The sequence below is a fragment of the Cotesia typhae genome, unplaced genomic scaffold (genome assembly GCF_013202065.1).
Source record: "Cotesia typhae breed Kobodo isofemale line unplaced genomic scaffold, CoteBio_Ctyphae contig_33, whole genome shotgun sequence".
NCBI classification, from domain to species: Eukaryota; Metazoa; Arthropoda; class Insecta; order Hymenoptera; family Braconidae; genus Cotesia; species Cotesia typhae.
The window spans coordinates 237682-258704 of record NW_027423741.1 but is presented as its reverse complement, the minus strand read 5'-3'; the positions used below and the strand labels follow the sequence as shown (position 1 = coordinate 258704).

General features: G+C 31.0%; 2 protein-coding genes and 1 long non-coding RNA gene across 14 annotated transcripts; 1 reads left to right on the top strand and 2 right to left on the bottom strand.

Moving 5' to 3' along the window:
• Positions 1 to 981: 981 nt before the first annotated feature.
• Positions 982 to 7616, bottom strand: LOC141526168 (uncharacterized). Of its 3 annotated transcripts, none has more exons than XR_012478986.1 (5): positions 7292 to 7616; positions 6931 to 7187; positions 2110 to 2617; positions 1725 to 2027; positions 982 to 1443 (listed from the first exon to the last, which is right to left on the bottom strand). It is a non-coding gene; the product is annotated as an uncharacterized LOC141526168 (long non-coding RNA). The 3 variants fall into 3 exon arrangements; XR_012478985.1 differs by having other exon boundaries at positions 982 to 2027; positions 6931 to 7039; positions 7096 to 7187; XR_012478984.1 differs by having other exon boundaries at positions 982 to 2027.
• A 1471-nt stretch (positions 7617 to 9087) lies between these two features.
• On the top strand, positions 9088 to 14864 carry Mkp3 (Mitogen-activated protein kinase phosphatase 3). Of its 10 annotated transcripts, none has more exons than XM_074240978.1 (6): positions 9093 to 9245; positions 9836 to 10079; positions 10643 to 11047; positions 11976 to 12161; positions 12300 to 12545; positions 13692 to 14864. In XM_074240978.1, exons 3-6 carry the CDS (start codon positions 10651 to 10653, stop codon positions 14060 to 14062), a joined length of 1200 nt encoding a protein of 399 aa, XP_074097079.1. In that variant the 5' UTR covers positions 9093 to 9245; positions 9836 to 10079; positions 10643 to 10650; the 3' UTR covers positions 14063 to 14864. The 10 variants fall into 10 exon arrangements, with proteins under 10 accessions (XP_074097081.1, XP_074097080.1, XP_074097079.1 ...); XM_074240977.1 differs by having other exon boundaries at positions 9836 to 10114; XM_074240975.1 differs by having other exon boundaries at positions 9836 to 10114; positions 10224 to 11047.
• Positions 14865 to 15781: 917 nt separating this feature from the next.
• Positions 15782 to 20564, bottom strand: Plap (phospholipase A2 activator protein). The gene is made up of 6 exons (XM_074240955.1): positions 20325 to 20564; positions 19373 to 20242; positions 18941 to 19262; positions 18393 to 18768; positions 17902 to 18320; positions 15782 to 17790 (listed from the first exon to the last, which is right to left on the bottom strand). Exons 1-6 carry the CDS (start codon positions 20459 to 20461, stop codon positions 17461 to 17463), a joined length of 2454 nt encoding a protein of 817 aa, XP_074097056.1. The 5' UTR covers positions 20462 to 20564; the 3' UTR covers positions 15782 to 17460.
• Positions 20565 to 21023: the final 459 nt, after the last annotated feature.

The window sequence follows — 21023 nt, the reverse complement described above, 5'->3', positions numbered from 1 at the left end:
AAAAATAAATAACTAAATATTGAGTATTTTTATCTTCTTAGAGGCTATACGTAAACCCACGATAAAAGATAAAAATATATATTTATATAGTAATCGCATATAAAAATATTTTATCCATATAAAATACGTTAATTTAAGACAGTAATTCACGTTGTAGTATTAAACGATCGCCTATACACGAAAAATAAATTCTGAGGGAGTCAGAATGGATGTAAAAATAAAGAAGAAATAATTAAAAAAAAAAAGATAAGTTGTAAACTGAAGAGAGTAGTAAAAGTAAAAGAAAAAAAAGTATGTAGGATATAGGAGTAAAAGCTGTCGGGACGAGGTTTCGTGCGTATTATCAGCGTGGGTGCTGCCGCGCAGAATTTTTCACCCCCTCATATCACTCTCTAGCTCTTAGTAATCTCATTGATTACTTTGGTCACATTCTACTCCCTTGCTGACGACTTAAATGCCGCCTACACCATACACTATTTGAATAATATCTTCTCTTTCTTTGGCGTTCTACCATGTGAGCTTATTCAACCACTCGGAATAACGTATAAAGTGCCTACTCAGTTGTACATAGATATATATATATATATATATATATATATATATATATATATATATATATATATATATATATATATATATTGTAAATATTATATAAGGGGGATACAACATTCCCGCGCATCTCGCTTTTCTATTTTACATTTTATGTAATATAATTCATCCTTCACAGATACTCGCGTGAAAAAATTTTAAATCTCAGGCTTAAACGACTTAATACTATATATACTGAGTACTGAGCAATTCAATACACGTGCGTTTGAATTATCATCTTACTTTTAAACTCTTTCTCTCTTTGGTCATAACTTCAACTCTGTATTGTATGTCTAGTAAATTAAAAAGATAATATATATTGAAAGTAAATCAAAGATTTTTATAATAAAATAAATCTGACTCAGTTTTTTTTTTTTTTTTTTTTTTTTTTTATTTACGGTTGGCTAATTTACAAATGTATATAGTTACAATAATTAAATAAAACTTGAAGCTGAGAATGTGGGCGCACAACTTTTGAGAGAGTTTTACTCATTCAGTAAACCGGACGCCCATATTCAGATTCCCGTACCTCTCATCCTCCTGTTTCTCCGGTACATTTTTTTTCTTTTCTCTTCTCCAATACTCTGGTGCTGGTGCTGCTGTTGCTGCTGCTGATGGCATGTATGGATCTCCTCTGCTCACAGCTTCTTTCCATTCCCCTTTAACGTACATTTCTACCCACGCCGTTTTCGCACACAGGTACACATTACACACCATGCACAGTCATAATATATAATGTGTAAGTGTATACCTATTTAGTCTGGAAGTATCTACTGTATATCCAATATTAAATCGAGCTTTAACGTACTCCATAATCCACAATCTTGAAAACATTCTACGGGTATAATTAATCCTCTAAAATCAGGGAAGAAAATGATTAAAAAAACTTACAACCCGAGTATTATTAACTTCAAAGAGTTCCGCTATGTTATCTTTCATATTTTGGATGTAAAAAATAATTGTTTATTAATTATACGTTTTACTAATTTTAGATAAAAATAAAATTGATATTTTTTTTTTTTTTTTTTTTTTTTTTTTATTCTCAAAGATAGGATCTGCTTCAATATTTTTTTAAAGCATAAAATATATTCAAGTCCTTTGAAAATTTTAGAATAACAATTCTGAAAATATTATACCTCCAGCAGCGTTATTTCCGGGTATATATTTGGTATGGTGCTTTTACCTAAAATAAATATCGTGAACCTTCGAAAAATGACAAGTAATCGATTCGTCCAGGTAAACCGATTGGCTGTCACGGGCTTTTTTAGAAAAGCAATCCTGCAAAATACTTGATCAGTATTCAAAAGCCTGGTAGCCCAGAGTGCCTGAGATTATAATACTCTCTGGGGTTCGAGGTACTTAAACATCATACATTTTTTTTTTTTTTTTTTTTCTATTTTTGCATATACATATTGTAAAACAAACTCGCGACCTGAAACCTGAAAATAGAAAATTCAAATGATATTATTTCCATGAAAAGATATTTTAGTATTTAATAAATTTTCTATTTTTATTTTATACCTTATTTAAATTCATAGCTTCTGATGATATATATCACGACGTTTTAATACGTATGAATATATATAGCTATTAATAAATATAAAATAATTGGTTCTATTGCAAGTGTACCAGTCAGTTGTGAAGAGTTTTATGCATATTGTTATAGAATTCTAATTTTAGGATATAAAATAATCAATTATTACGAACAGAGGGTAGAGAGAATTAATCCTATGTTGATTGGTTGATTAGTTAGACGGTCTGCTACTGTCCGGATAAGTTTATTATTGCCCAATAGAATTCACATGTCATGTCTCAAAATGAGACATTTCATGTTTTAAACGTGAAAGCTGTTACTCTGATATTCTGGGATACTTTCTACGGAAAAGTCGTTCCGGGTAATGCTGCTGCGCGCCTGTTTTCCATCATCCTCATTATTATTATCGTCATTGTCATATTCTTCCTTATAAAAAAATAACACTTTCATTATGATAATGTATCAAATCTTCTTAACTTTATCCTGTACGCCTGTCTGAAACATTTTTTTAATTGAACAAATTAATAATATACCAACAGTAAAAACAATGACATCTGCATCCTTTATATTTTCTATCAGCTGCTGGTAAATAAACCACTTAGTTAATTAAATAATTAAATAATTCAATCTAGTCTTTATAAATATTATTATGGGGATGGAAAAAAAAAAATAATAATGGATTACTTTATTTGTAGACAAACTGTAATATACTCCTACAAGACAAAACAGCAATTGTTCTTATAATATAATTTTTAATAATAATAATAATAATAATAATAATAATAATAATGAAGAAACAATTGCAAATTTAGAGCGGATGTACGCGTGGTAAAAGCCTCTCTCAATATAGATGCATATCAAAGGAAGTAAAGCTCTGCATCATTTTTATATATCCTTTTCTTTTCTATACATAAGTACTTATGTTAAATACATTCATGTATAGATTGTTTTTTTAACATGTATATATACCTGTTTAAGTGGAATATAAAGAAGGCTTTATAAAAGTCAAACTAAACGGCATATCGCGGCGTATCATAGTGGCAAAGAAAGCTACAACTCCGGATGCAGGAGAGGCGAGGGACGTCATTATCTTATCTCAAACCATTTCCTGTCAACCTGGGGCCTCCTTTCGTGGTAATCACATAGACTTTACACACTCTCTTACACTCATCACACTTGAGTATCCACACATACATACCAATAAAATATAAACTGTAAATACTGAGTAAAGACGTATGGTACTAGTTACTAGTATATGGACAAACATCCTACAGGCAACAAGGTACATACCAAGAACCACATAAACATGAATACATGATGAGTTCTCTACTCATGATGACTTAGCTATGCTCGTAGGCACTGGCTTCCGGTATGCATAGGAGCGAGCATTAAAACAACATCTGGACGAAACTTTACCAACGATAATCGGTTTCCTATTTATATGTACTCATAGATAGGTGTGAGTTCAGTCTCTCTGCTCAAATATACATAAATATATATTATCTGTTTCTGCTTTAAATATCAAGACTGGAGGATCTTTTATTTTGTTTATGCTTGAAAGAATCGGTCACACTTATGTGATGTATTATATTATATTATATTATATACCCAGTCATCAACAACTTTAATATTAATATAATATAATACAATACAAACAAAAAGGAATTTGTATTTTAATATCACACAAAGTGTCATGTCACATCGTATCGTATCACCAAAAGTGTCTTCATTGCTTTTATTTATATTAACAGTAATATTATTATGAGAAAATATTTATCTATAAAATCACCTATCACATCCTGAAAAATAAAGTGACAATGAAATAATATTTGATATTAATTAATTAACGTTAAATTAATCTGAGATTTTATTAATTGATTACTTAATTTTACAGAGCATGTATATATATATATATATATATATATATATATATATATATATATATATATATATATATATATATATATATCTATATATATATATCTATATATATATATATATATATATATATATATATATATATATATATATATATATATATATATATATATATATATATATATATATATATATATATATATATATATTAGGGTGGGTCAAAAAAAATCGAATAATTTATTTTTGACTTTATACTCTGAAAAATAGGTTCGTAGACACCTAAAAAGAATTCTCTCCAAGTATAAGCTCTTAATTATAACGGAAGGTCCTCCGCTTTGCGGTTTCTATTTTTCGAATAATCAGATAAAAAATTTATATCTCGCTTCCAACTGCTTGGAAAAATATTCCGTGGCATAGATTTTGTGAGAAATTGAATGCTTTACAAAAAAGGTCTCTTATGACTTTTTCAAAAACTCAACCGATTAAAAGATATTCATAGTTGAAGTTTGGCTATTTTAAGGAAAATATTCGTTTTTATTATGAATTTTATAAGTCGATGAAAAAAATTATTTCGGATTGCGGAACTCATGATTTTGTAGGAAATTTACTGCTCTACAAAAATGGTCTCTTATGATTTTTTAATTAAGTGAAGCCGTTACGAGATATTCATCGTCAAACATTAACGAATATCAATATTTCCAGTTTTTGATCAATAATTCGATAAATTTTAATTTAAACTATGAGTTTCAGGAAAATTTACATAAATTTGAGTTTCGATCGATAAAGAAATGTTATAAACAATTTTTTTAATATTGTTTTCAGTCTTGAGCTTGTTTGATTGCATTAAAACAAGAAATTAGAGCATTTTTTCGACATATAGCCAATGATTAGTTTAATTTGAAGTGAATGACATATTTCTTTGTCAAATTTAATATGAAAAGTATTGAATCAAGTGAGAAACAACCAGTATTTAACTTTTTTATAGATAAATTTTTTATTGAATTATCAATTGCAATATAATTGTCTATATTTTTAACATAACAGTACGCTATTACTATAAATAATTTCTTTTATTACAATTTGGGAATGTTTTTGATGTTCTTTGACAACTTGCAATAAGTACTGGAATTGTTCTTCATTTTTGTCAAGCATTGATTATATTCACTGACTAATGCAACAGCTCACTCTGCTGAATCATTGACAACTTTTAGTTGTTGAAAGTATTCTTTATTTTCGAGATAACTCTCATTAGTAGGCCATAATTCAACATCGACATCAAGAAAGTCATACGGTAGATCGAAGATTTTGAAAAGATTTAATGACTTTTTAGACACAAAGTCACTCAGAGTTCTCTGCGCCAATGAATTCAAATCTTTTTAGCAATTACAAATCTTTTAGCTTTAGAATCTGTACCTTCACGAGTATTAACAGCTTCAACAATACTTTTTTTACTTCTAATGGAACGCCATCGTCAAACAGTGATAAAATGGCAAGTTCATCGCTCAAATACCATAAGTGCGAAATCATTTTTTCACACGTAGCTGAAGAAATCAAAGGATTAATATGTTTGTACTCCAATAAATTTTTCATAAACTGCAAGTCATGATAAGCAGCAGTTGTTGCAGAAGTTGATGAAAACCAAGCTTTTAAATACAATGTGACTATAAAAATACAGAAATGACGAAGACCATGCAATTCTTTCTGAGAGAGTTTGAATTCATCTCTGAATAGATACATTTTCAAACTATAAATGGCCTTAGCCATCCATCTAGCATGATGAACAGCACCAGGACGTTTGAAAGAAATCTTTTCTTGAGGCATTTCTCCAAGGAAAATCAATGATAATTCCAATAATTCTTTATCTAACTTATTATAACATTTCTTTATCGATCGAAACTCAAATTTATGTAAATTTTCCTGAAACTCATAGTTTAAATTAAAATTTATCGAATTATTGATCAAAAACTGGAAATATTGATATTCGTTAATGTTTGACGATGAATATCTCGTAACGGCTTCACTTAATCAAAAATCATAAGAGACCATTTTTGTAGAGCAGTAAATTTCCTACAAAATCATGAGTTCCGCAATCCGAAATAATTTTTTTCATCGACTTATAAAATTCATAATAAAAACGAATATTTTCCTTAAAATAGCCAAACTTCAACTATGAATATCTTTTAATCGGTTGAGTTTTTGAAAAAGTCATAAGAGACCTTTTTTGTAAAGCATTCAATTTCTCACAAAATCTATGCCACGGAATATTTTTCCAAGCAGTTGGAAGCGAGATATAAATTTTTTTATCTGATTATTCGAAAAAAATAGAAACCCGCAAAGCGGAGGACCTTCCCGTTATAATTAAGAGCTTATACTTGGAGAGAATTCTTTTTAGGTGTCTACGAACCTATTTTTCAGAGTATAAAATCAAAAATAAATTATTCGATTTTTTTGACCCACCCTAATATATATGTATATATATTACCGTGGGTGGAATTTCCGGTTCATCTGGAAATTAACTGGAAACTCCGTGGGCTGATCGATCACACACAGCAGTCAAACGCCCACATTGGCTGACCACTTGTCAGCCAATGTCCTAGCGCTATTTTATATTTCATAACAACATATATAATAACATTAAGTGTTATATTTTTTTATGTCCATATAGAGTCTATCTGATGTATTAAATACTAGTATTCAGGAAATATATTAACGATGAATTATAATAATAATAACAACAACATCAACAGCAGCAGCAGCAGCAGCAGCAGCAGCAGCAGCAGCAGCAGCGACAGTAGCTTCAGCAGAAGTAGTTTCAGCTGTATAATGTGTCATAAAAAACATCTGGTGACTGGTAGTTGAATAAAAATAAAAATAAAATTACGTAATTCAAGTGCGTGCTTGGGGTACTTGATATAACGTGCATGACCTACCTGATATTCTTAAGCTCAATTCATAAAATGTTGGACAGTTTAAAAATAAAGTAATATAAGGAACAAGACAAGTTAAGTCCTTGAAGGTGGCTATTATGTTTCCTGTCTACTAGTAGTGTAACTGTTTAGTTGTATGAATTAGTAGTATTGGGATTAGTTTATTACATTTTTGTTGACGGCTGATGGTTGATGCCCAGACCCAGATAACCAATAGCTCAATAGACCTTTATTTTACCACCATGAGCATGACCTAAGCACTTAAACAGTGAACAAAATAGGATTAATGAGTTAGACAGCTTACAATATTTACAATGCAGCTGAATTCTTTAAAGTTAATCGAGTATAATGTCTATGTACTCACCTATAATTGTGAATTTATACGTATACATAGACTCTACGTATATCAACACAAGTATCCAAGTTCAAGAATGAATGAAAAGACGATACGAAGGCGAATGGAGTCGAGTGGAAGTTGAGTTACTGAGAAATAAAATTATATTATATTATATTTCACTGGTATCCCCTAAAGGCGAATAAATGCGGTATACGTTTAGTAGCTGAAAGTGATGTTGTGTAGGTGAAAATAAAAGTATGAGTTTAGGGGTAGCGTGAGAGAGTTTCACGAGTAGAGTGAAAGGGGCAAACTTAACTGCTGCTGCTGCTGCTGCTGAGCTGAGAAGATACAGGTAGAGAGTATTATATGGACTGAGTGGTATGATATGGTATGGTATGGTTAGGTATAGGTATGCTCCAACAAAACTTGTGATAAATAAAGAAAGAAGATGTTGAGTAGGTATAGGAGTAGAAGAAGACCCGGGATTGAGTATGAGCGGGTAGGGACCAGAGAGGAGAGAACAGGATTCCATATACGCGAGTTCACGTGCCAGGGTTCCACTTTGTAGAAGGTCGAGTGTATATAGTCAGTCTCAAACTAACACTGTGTCTTTGTTCTTCCTGGGAGCTGGCCCATCCTGTCTCTTCTCCTCCGTTTGGAGGACACTCAGGGTAATGAGTAGGAACAGTGTGGGGGAGTAACCGACGATCGAACGTTCAACACGAGAATCTTCCTATTCTATTCTATTCTATCTGCTCTACCGACACCACCACCCTACTATACAGTGATATACTAGACCAGGTCACCAAATGAATGGAATGCTGGCATGGCCCACGTTTCTATTCGTGACGAGTGGGAGGATTCGCCCATGCCAGTTTGAAGGCCTTTCGTGTAGTATGACCATGTGATAGTTCTTTACTCCATCCGTCTCATTATTATTTTTTGTTTTTGTTGTTATCTATCATACATATAGCAACATCAAACGTCTGATTATTTTTAAGCTTTTGATAAAATATTCTTCTCTATTTTTATTACTTAATTTAAATTTTACTTTTGTTATTATTTTCATATATATATTTCTTCTTCTGATATTTAAATAAAACAAACTGGAGAATATTTGTTTTATATATAAATCCACCTACAAATATAAATAAAAATATTAAATAAATATATGAATATTAAAATATGTATACTGACTGATTTTTTGTTATTTTTTTATCAACTAAATCCGCGTTTAGTTTTTTTGATGCAGGTGGACGGAATTCTGTGTACGCATCATCATGTACATCACATGTACATTACATTACTTTTAAATACAACCGTTTACTAGATATGTATAGAGCCCGGGACGTTTACCCACGCAATGAGTGAAAGAGATAAACAAAAGAGCAGAGTGAACGATAAAGTGAAGAAACAATAGAACAGTCGCCCTTCTCCGGTGAGTCGACCGCAACACACACACACACACACACACACACACACACACACACACACACACACACACACACACACACACACACACACACACACACACACACACACACACACACACACACACACACACACACACACACACACACACACACAACAAACTAAACACAAACTGCCAGAGATCCTAGAATACGATTTCCCTGCAGCCGCTTGCGCGAACAACCTACGCCTCGTTAATGAGAACATCTTTTGTCAATGAACTGACGTCAGTGTGTGCAGCGATTGGTTCTCCGGATGGTACCTCGTGACTTTAAACCAATGGAGGTTCGTCTCTGGTTCCCTCTGTGCTCGTCGGTGCCGCCATTTGCCCATTCTCGACGGAAGGACGCTTGTGGTAAGGTGTGGCTGCCAGTGCCACCAGCAAGCAGCAAGCAGCGAGGAGTGAGGCTCTCGGCATCACGGGCACCACGGGGTTAAGAGTGCTCGGCGGGTTACCGGACGAGGAAGAACGATAACTAGTAAAGTTGACAAGTTAAAGCCCTGTGTATGTGTAAGTGTCATACATGTTACTTGTGTTTAGTTATTCTCTATACGCATGTATTTGTATGTGTATATGCCTCAGTATCAGTATCAGTATCAGTATGTTGCTGATCTATTCTGTCGTTGTAATATGTATGTATAACAACAAAAGATACACTGTGTTGTTCTCGTCAACACATTATCAAACATGATCATTGTCGTTGTATCGGTTGTGTTCGTTGGTTTGTTGGTTTGTTGGTTATCTCCACTGTACTCTACTCTGTTGATCACTGCATACTTGGTTTAGTTTGCTTTAGTTACTTATGTTTATCAGATAAAATACACATGCACATACATATAATATAAGTTTTTATTATTATTATTATTATTATTATTATTATTATTATTATTATTATTATTGTTTTGTGATGAAAATAATAATAATAATAATAATAAATAGCAACGATAACGTTGCGGTAGACAGTGAGGTATTGATGACATTTATTATATCAAGTGTAATTTTAATTAAATTTTTATAATTAAATTATTTTATTACTTATTTATATACTTTATTTCTATAAAAATTATAAATAGATAATAAAAGTGTTAATATTTTTACAGAGATTAAACTATATTGGAGAATTAACAGAAGAACAAAGTGACAAGAAGTTGAAAAGGTGTGTGTGTGTGTGTGTGTGTGTGTGTGTGTGTGTGTGTGTGTGTGTGTGTGTGTGTGTGTGTGTGTGTGTGTGAGAGAGAGAGAGAGAGGATTAAAACAAGATTTTGAGAAAATAGAGGGAGTAAGAGGCAGTGATTCCGGCGTACGCGCAGCATCCCTCCGTGAAGGATCGCCGTGAGAGCTGAGGTATACGAAAGAGACCGGTTGATGTTAATGTATACGTGAGTAGTTATATGTTTATATATTGTGGTACTGATAATTTATGTCAAGTGGTGTCATCAGACATGTGTGTATATGTGTGAGTAGAAATAAAAGTAAGCAACATTCCAGTGGGGAGTTTAAATGAATGCTGATCAGTGTTGCTGTCTCAATTAACGGTGGGATCGATAATCGTGAGGTGACGAGAATCTAAAGACTGCACAAGTAAGGCTGTTGTTTTGCTGCCTGATTTTAAATTAGCACACAACGTTGCTGGTTTATGTAAGAATATAACATTTACCCTGGGTCAAGAGATCAAATGGATGTAACGACGTTTGCTCTCGTGATTTTTATGTCCAAGTGCCATTGAGACTGTGACTTTATTATCATCATCATTTTTATTATTATTATTATTATTATTATTGTAGTTTGTTTTTTCTTTTTTTATTATTCAAAACTACTGTCTAGTGCCATATATTAATATTGGTCGTCGGTTATTGGTGTTGTTGGTGGTGAAGATAAAATTATAATTGTAAAAATCTTAATTGAAGAATTGAAGATGCCGGGTGAAGGAATGGTTGAAGAGGAGGGATACGTGGGGCATGAGTGGTTCTTCAGAGAACTCAGGTCACAAGGTGGACCTGACAGGCTTCTTATTTTGGACTGCCGTGCACACTCAGACTTCTTGGAAGCGCATATCAGGAACTCAGTACCACTGGCCATACCCAGCATCATGCTGAGAAGGTTAGCTGCGGGTAAAGTTGATCTACTGGCTACCATTAGGTGTCTCGAGTTGAGGAATCGAGTCGAGGTTTTTTTGTACGGTGACGACGACAGGAGAGGTACATTTGTACTGATTGGCGATTCGACAGACCCAGCTGGACACCAAGGAGAGACAATACAAGTCTTGAGCCGTAGACTTAAATGCTCTGGAGGCTATGTTGTTACGCTCATTGGTAAGAATGACTTTTTTTTTTTAACTCTTTTGTATTATTTTTTTTTCTTCTTAATATAACTATGCCCAGTTTTTATATTTATATCTTTAGTTTTATTATTTTTATACTCGAGTCGACAATTATTGGATAAGACCGAGAGGTCAATAGATTTAACTCGACATTAGACATCAGTATGGGCTTCAATTAACCCACCGTACACCATGTAGGATGATAAATTAGTTTGAGAAAAAAATTTTATATTTTTATTGTTAGTGTTTAACTATCTGAGTAATCCACATATCTATCTATGTACTTGCAGTATAAAAATATTATTTATTACTTATATCAATTCTTAAAATAAATAAATATGATTAAATGATCCTGGTGTTTAATATGTCTCGTTGAATATCTATCAAACATCTCGGTAACAGTAAGTAGTAACCTTACAGACAGCTGAAGCACAACCGGAGGGGAAGTTGTGAATGAAGTATTGATTTGTGTGGGAGGCTTTCTGGTACAACTCGAGGATAGACAGAGAAAAAAAAAGAGAGATAGAGAGATAGAGAGAGAAAAACAGAGGAATTTAATTTGTGGCTTTAGTTTCAACTGATTTTATTTTATCTATACACGTACATATATGCATATATATTATACTATATAACATTATACCTATGTTCACTCATTCATAGAGATTGTCATAAGTGTGTTGTCCATTCACACTTATACTATACCGAGATCTTTATTCATTGCCGCACCTGATTACCATAAATTAACATCTTTCATAAATAGCAATAAACACCAGAGATTGCTTTAAAAAGCTTTTATTATTATTATTTTATATCTGATTTATTTACATTAGTACTCAATATAATTTATTTATTATTTTTTTTTTTTTTTTTTACATCAATAATAAATGTTTACTTATAATTTTTTTTTTTTTAAATTTTAGGTGGGTTTGGAGCATTTAGAGATCGATATCCAGAGTGGTGCGAAGGCAGCCAAGCTAATGTTGAAGGACAACCGGGCCAAGAGAACAATGTAGGCGAGTTAATGGGCCTCAGAACTTTACGAATTTCTACACCGCCCACAAGAGCTTACTCAGACTCTGACAGCGATAGCACCTGTGATTCTGTTGGTAATTATGCAGCACACTTTTTAAATACTTGTAATAATTAATTACATTAATAATGTTTTTTTTTTTTTTTTTTTTTTTTTTTTTTTTGTAAATTAAAATGATTGATAGGTATATATTTAATTGAAATTTTTGTTGAAGTAGGCCCAGAAGAGGACAAAGACTTTCCTGTGGAAATTTTGCCGCATTTATATCTTGGTAATGCAGCAAATAGTGAAGATCACGATTCATTATCTCGTCACAGAATACAATATATACTTAATGTAACGGCTGATTTACCAAATGTATTTGAGGATGCTGGGTCTATAAAGTACATGCAGATACCTATAAATGACCACCACAGTCAAAATTTAGCAAGTTTTTTTCCACAAGCCATTCAGTTTATTGGTAAGTTTAATTTATAATTAGTCATTGAGTAAATACGATAAATGAAAGCACACATGTGATTAGATAAAATAATAATACTGATTAGATCTAATTGATGATTTACGTTAAATATATTAAATCCAATCCAATCTTTGCACAATGAATAGCACACTCATACCCAACTACTCATGATTATATTCCCCTACTCCCTTTGAATGACGATCAAATGGGTTCAATGTACTTGACTTAATCATCGTAACACTTAATTCGTGCGTTGCGCCAGATGATAGTATAAAGGGATAGAATTTATAGTGTAAATGGTAATTCACCACTATGCAATCTGAATGCATCACCATCATCAGTCTGACCAGTGTAACGACCAGCATTTAATTTCACTGAACTGATGCAAAAATAGTTTTAACAGCGGCACTTGTTTAGTTCATAATTTTTTTTTCTTTTTTACTGCAAAAAAAATATTGTTGGAATTCATTTATACTGCTCAGCTTGTTCTTTCAACTCTTTCGTTTTCTCTTATTCGTTTTATTCATTCTTTCATTCAATGACGTAAGTCTAATTTATAGTGTCGGTCTCTCAGAACTAAAATTCCTGGATCACGTTGTCGTCGGCGGCATCTTAAACAGGATTTCCTGTTTAAATACTTGGGCGCCTGGGTGGTGTTTGGGTGAGGGATTTTTTATAAATAGAAAAAATTTCCCACGTGCTGGGCGGTAAATGCTAAATAATTAAACAACGGATGTCCGCTCGGGGATGGGCTACGTCATTTACACTTGCAATAAATATCAACAATCACCCTCGACACTTTTGTTGAAATTTTAATTATTATTTCATTTTTTTTGTCAGTTATAATTTTTTAAATTCAAAAACGAGATTTACATTTTTTTTTCTTCAATCATTAATTAAAACATAAAGATATAAAAATTTTCATTATTAAAACTATATTATATATCTATAGTTGTTTTTATTATTATTATTATTATTATTATTGATAGTCCTTGACATCAGTCATGACTATTATACTTATCTTTATGGCATAGTAATGTAGTGGTGTCTTATCGCCTATACTGAGTCATGACCAATAGCTATAATAATATTACTGATGATGATGATAATAATAATAATAATTAATTGATAATATTGTAATTACAGAAGAGGCACGTAGTTCAGACAAAGGAGTTCTAGTTCATTGTTTAGCTGGTGTATCAAGATCAGTGACGATAACAATAGCTTATCTTATGCACAAATGTAATCTGAGTCTCAATGACGCATTCAACCTTGTGAGAAGTAGAAAAACAAACGTCGCACCAAACTTCAGTTTTCTAGAGCAGTTATACAGGTTTGAGAGCGAATTAAGAGATCGAGGTGACCGCAAACGTAATAATCGTTGCATTGGTGCTTGCCAACCTGGCGGGCCATGCAATTGTCCTGCACCGAGCTTCTTAAGTCCCGTTGACCTGGGGCCCAGTCCCGATTCGGGTATCGAGTTCGACAAATGGGCTGCGAGCACTCCTGCTGAATGAGACGGGCCCGGGGGGACCCAGTACAATTTTTAGGTCCCTCCCTATTTTTTTATTATTATTTTTGCACTAAATTTAGCAAGAAAAAGTTTAAACCTAGTAGTTTAAAAAAAAAGTTAACGTAGATATTTGAATTGTTTTATTTAAATTTGAAATCGTTTTGTCTACGTTGTAATTTATAATTTAAAAAATAATAAAATTTTGAATGACACGGCACTGATAAATCTAATGGTCACAACGAATTGATGTCAGTGGTTGTGATTTTCTGGGAGAGAGGAGAACTAACGACTGTTGATGATGATTTTGTTCGCCGGTCGAACTTGATGACAAGAATAAAACTTTTTAAACTTTGATAAAATAAATATCAATCATAAAATGAAAATTGATGAAAAAATAATTTAATTGATATATAAATAATGGACACACTATAAAAGCATCAAATAATTGTTGCTTTACTATTGTGGTCGATAATTTTCAACCCACTAGTAAATAAGTCATCAACTATTCCGTTGTAGAATTTTACAAGTTACCCTGCAGGCTAGGGGACATAAAATAATATTATTAATATTAATACTGTGTACATCTTACCACATTGTATGTATAAACATTTAAACTGTATTTGTCAAAGTATATACACATATATATTTTTTTTTTATTTTTTTGTAACAAGCGGTTACGGTCACTCGCGGTTTTGTATAGTTCTATATCAAACACCCGATGACTTAGGGAAGAGTAGATATGACTGTTGACATTCTACGTAAAAAAAAAAAAAAAAAAAAAAAAAAAAAAAAAATATTAAATCAATTAAATCTCAAGTTGTTATAGAAAATTTATCGACACTTTGCTATTATAATGATAATAATAACAATATATATATATATATATATATATATATATATATATATATATATATATATATAATAAAATATATTTTATTATTTTTTGAATTTGTCTAGCACAAATTAGCTCTGGAAATTTGAAAGTATTTTGTAAGAAAGAAAAAACTAATGTATCATTTTTTTTTTCCGTTATTTTTTTAATAAGAAAATTTGATTCAATGCGCTAGTGTCATATAGTTTTAAGCTAAATTTATTAGTCTACATTAAAATAATGAATAAAATTTCAAGTAAAAATTGATTTTTTCAATTTTAAAGAAAATTTAAATATGTACAATTGTTAAAATTAATGAAACAAGTATGTATCTGAACAATTGCTCTCGTAATGTCGGTACGTATTTTTTTAGAATATAATTTTTTACCTGGTTAGTATCGTCAAATTTAGAAGAAAGAAAAAAAAACGTATATATTTTAATATTTCTTCCCTCTCTTGAAAACCGTCGATTATCGAGGCTGTGTTTAATTTTTTTCTTGGATACGGTTTATCAATACTAAAAAATAAAAAATAAAACACATTTTAACTGTATAGAAACGCCTCTCGTAAAATATATATATATATATATATATATATATATATATATATATATATATATATATATATATATATATATATATATATATATATATATATATATATATAAAAACAGTAAAAATATATTTCTTAAATAAAGATAAAATTAAATTTAAAAAAATTCACATAGAGTTCGACTTGTCAAGTAAATGATTATACGTAGATTATAATGTGATTTTAAAAAAAATTTCCAACAGTAAAAATACACATATGCGCTGATATGGACACACTTAAGTGACTTATTCTATGGTTAAAAAAAAAAAAAAAAAAAAAAAAAAAATTAATAATATTGTGTCTTCTACACTTTCTGGCTTCCGGATTGTAACTAAAGTACAGATGTGCTCATCGAGCATAGTACAAGTCCCTTTTACATTAATAATAAATATATTTAATATTTAATAATAAAATATAAAAATATAAAAATATGTGTATATTAGACCGGTGCATTTTTAAACAGGGCATTCCTCACTAATTTGATCGAAAAATAAAAATCATTTAGAAGAAATATTGAATCACGTAATTCTTTCAATATATTATTATATTATATTATATATATATATATATATATATATATATATATATATATATATATATATATATATATATATATATATATATATTTGTAATAAGCACAAAATTGTTTGTTAATTCTGCAACTTTAGGTCTTTCATAACAGTCTCGTGAAATCTGAAAGATAATATTAATTTATGTAAAAATATTTAAATGATCATTAATATAAATTTATACACACATGTATATTTTTTTTTTACTTATCAAAAAATTTACGGAATTATTACTAAGCATGAGTTTTCTAAACGTAAAATAACTAAATGGCAGTATTTATAAATTTGCCGTAATTTTTATTATCTTACAGATCTCGGAGATATGGAAAGTTTATTTTTTATAAATAAAATATTGAAAATGTAAAAAAAAAATATATATAGAAGAAAATGAAAAATTAAAGTGAACTAATATAAAAAAAAAAGTAACATTCCAATTGCAAAAATTATAACAGGCTGAAAATTATAATAAGCTCAGTGTATATATTATTTAAAAAAAAAGAAAATGTAATAACCCTTCACCAATCATAACATTAATGATTAATATAAATTTCTAATAACGTAAATATTATTTTTCATGCAACTATCCGCGAATTAAAGCTAACCCAGCCTTGTAATTGCAACTTAAAAATAAATATTGGATATTATATGTGAGAAATAAAGTAAAAAAAAATTATTATAAATAAATACAATTTAAAAATATATATATATATATATATATATATATATATATATATATATATATATATATATATATATATATATATATATTCGACGTTAACATGTAATAACAATATTCTACTACTACACTGTTGTCTGTTGTACGTTTTGTGGACGTAATTGTCCGATGATGAAATTAACCAGATATTATATATATACATAAAAGTATATGTTATTAAATATACATATATAAATAAATAAATAAATATGAAAAATTATATATATATATATATATACATATAAGTATAAATTATTATTTTATATTCATCGTTGTAAATACTTAAAACTGACTTGAATTAGCAATACAAATAATGTATCTTACCTGACTTGCACGTTGTTGTTATAATTATTATTACATATTAATTAATTAATTATAACTTATGACTAAATTAATAAAGTAATCATTTCTAATTAAAATATTATTCATGTATGTATTTGGTTCTTGACAAAAGACTGTAAAAAAATTACAGACTAATACAAAATTTGTGTTTCACACATCTGAGTTTAATAATTTTTAATTTGTTTATAAACTGCAAAAACCTATTTAAATGTTTTTTTTTTTTTAAATAATAATAATATGAAAAGCAACATTAAATGTTAATAATTATAAATTGAAAAAATATTTTTTTTTTAAATGTATTAAACTTACTAATGTTAGACAATCAAATCCAATATTTGTTTAGAACACTTGGATACTTTGCCATGAGCATCAAGCATTGACTTACTTATAGAAGATGATTTTAATAGAGCAATTGTACTGTCTGATTGCTTCAATAATTGGACTAATGTATTTTTATGATCGGCATTGTTTACTACCGCAATAAGAGTGCCAAGAGCAACGAGCGCTCGAAAAATAGCTTCTGGATCTTTTAATTTATCCATTATTACTGTCATTAAATTAAGTATTTTAGTACGACTTGTCATGTCGTCCGAATTTTTATTTAATGCTACTGTTAAATTTAACATGTAAGTGGCAATTGCAACCTGAAAAAAAAAAAGAAAAAAAAAAAAAACAAATAAACGTATATGTTTTATCAATTCAATTCAATCTATTATTAAAATGTATTTTTATTTTTAAAAATATCAATAAAATACCTGATTATGTTTACTGCCTGCCGAAGGGAGTTTCAGCAATACATCCAACACAGACTCTGCGTACTGAAGACCAAACTTCTCCCCTGTTTCATGATTAAACATATTGGCTAGCAGTCTAAAAATCAACATTTGATTTGCCGCTACTGCTTCAGGCGCAAGATGACGTTGAATTACAGGTATCAAATTTTCACTGCAGAGAATATTGTTTGCTGATTTTTGTAGAATCGCCAATCTCGCAACATCCAGTACAGGAAAGACAAACTCATTGGGCCACTCAAGTAGTGTCCAGAGGGTACTAATGATTTGAGCGTCAAGTTGTTGGAGCTGACCTTTTGTTAAATTAACTACAGCTTCCAAATTAGTCTCAGGTATCCGTTTTAAACATTCTCCTAGTTGACTATTGAATTCTTTAATTTTTTCTGGAATTATCAATACCACATTAATATTAAAATAATAATAATAATAATAAAATTAATAAATAAAATTTTTACCTAATATGGCAGTATAATTGGCTTGTTCCAGCTTTATATAACTTCCATGTGGGAAGTAAGAGAACGTTGAAGCATTTGATGATTCAGGTATTGGTTTACGTAAGGTAATACTAGTAGAACTAGGTCCTGGTACGTAGCTGTTACTGCCAGTAAAAGGGTCTGGGTTTGAGGTTGATGCTTGTACTTTAGTATTCGGTTGATTTGATCCAGGTATATATCGGTTACCGCCAGTAAAAGGGTCTGCTTGTGCTGCTGACGCATTTGGTAATCCTGATCCAGGTATGTAGCGATTACCACCAGTAAATGGATCCGCGAATGATGAATTTGGGTTAAACGATGGTGTACTATCAGAATTTTTTACTATGAAATTGGCAATCTATAAAATCAATAAGTAGATAAAAATTATCTTATTAAATAATTTTTGTAACTGTATCAAGGCGATTGTAAAAAATTTTCAAGCAAAAATATGTTTTCGAATTTTTGGACAAATCTGCCCGTAAAAATATCCTTAAGGATATTAATATATCTAATCAGTAACATCTCCTTACCTGATCCAAGTACATCTGGCTCAATCCATGTTTGTGAATAAATGTTTGCGCAGTATGCCAAGGATCATCAGTTTTATTGTAAGGCAGTTTGAGCGGTGGGACTCCATCCTGAATGTCAATTGAGAAGACATAGTCATATTCTTTACCATCGAAAAGTTGCTTAGGTGAATCATTATTGACAGCTCCAACGACGTCGCCAATTTTTATCCACTGCATCTCACTCTGGGACCAGGAGTAAGCGATAGCTTTGCCTCCTTGATTGATCATTTTGGTCTGGCCATCTCGCGTTCCTGGTTGAGCCAATGCACTCATCGTCGGCAGCCTATGAAACATGCCATTTAAATCCAACAGACATAACTCGTCAGCATCTATTTATTATCATTACAACTATTCGCTCTATAATAATAATTATCAAATAAAACAAATACTTACTCATTTATTTTAACATTACCGAGTGCCTGCTGGGATTTAGTTTGGTCATCAATAATTGCTGTCTCATAAACTTTCATTATTTCCGGGCTTGCCCAACGCGATGAATCCGCTGAAAATATCCTGATAATTCCGTCTGATGATCCCGAAACAATGTCACCATTTGGCAAAATATCAATACACCAAACTGAAGTCGTTGGAATCATCAATGTCTGATCAACTTTACCATTTTTCCAAATCCTCACTGATTTATCCTCACTAGAGGTTGCTACCAAGCTACCATCGAACGTCGCGGAAATACTGTAGATGTAATTATTGTGTCCATAATAAACTCCCAAATTACTACCAGTGACAGCGTTCCAGTGTCTGACAGTAGCGTCATTGGCGCAAGTTAAAAATTCGTCAGCCTTTATCGCCGCTATATCTCTCACGCAATCAGTGTGACCCTCAAGTTTGTGGACCTGAGTACCGTCACGATTCCAAACAATAACATTTTTGTCAGCTGAGCCAGTGACAATGGCTTTGCTCGGAAGGTCGATAACGCACCAGATTGCCAATGAATGACCGTGCAAAGTCAATAATGACTCTTCGACATTATCCAAGCTCCACAATTTTGCACTGAGATCCCAGGAGCTCGATAAAAATGTTCCTTCCTCAATTCCTGCACGTAAATTACATACAGTGTCTGCATGGGCTTTTACCTTTTTCATTGGCTCAGACTCTCCCAATTTATAAATACAAATATGATGATCATTACTACCAGTTATTATTAAACTATTGGGATACTTTTCTGTTGGATTTAATACGCAAACCGAGCTTACGAAGTTGGTGTGTCCTCTTAAAATAGTTGACGGGCTGAATTCAAAATCGTCTCTGAAAAATATAAATATTTTATTTCAAAATCAAGCTTGCACTCAATTAAATTTATAGAAAAATTATTGTTGTACATAATTACCGGTTAGGTATCCATACACGTGTCGTTTTGTCTCGAGATACAGAAACAATAGTTCCATTTTCAAATGCCGTGATATCTCTGACATCTTCACTGTGACCTACCAGAGTGGAACTCAATCTGTATGGTAGTTTTTCCATGTCCTTTTCTTTGTTTGTGAGGTTTAAAAAAAATTACGCAAGTCACCCACAGATAAATATTTCAAATGATACGAGTAAGATTGACGCCATTGAAATGATACCACAACAGTAATCGTCTCCCGTTAGCAATTTAGGTGGCTCTTGTTTTTTTTTTTTTTTTTTCTAAAGTTTGCGGTGGTGGCATCTATTAATCAAATAAAATTTACAATTTTTAACCATCAGCCGATATTATCGAACTTAATTTAAAGCATATACCCTGATAGCCACACTTGCTCAGCAAATGTTTTCTGAGCAATAATTTCGATCAACCTTACGGTAAATTTACAGTAATTTTTGCTCTTCCAACATTTGACGGAAATTTGCTTACAATTTGTACTGCAAATTAACGTCCATCTACAGACGTATTTTGACGACAATTTTCCGGAAAGACTTGAAGTGCAAATTATTGATATCAAGTTGAAGACATATTTCAATGACAGATTGTCATAAATTTAACCTCAAAAGTTTCAGAGAAAGTTTATTCCATTAACTTTCAGGTAATTTGAGCTACAATTTTCTATCA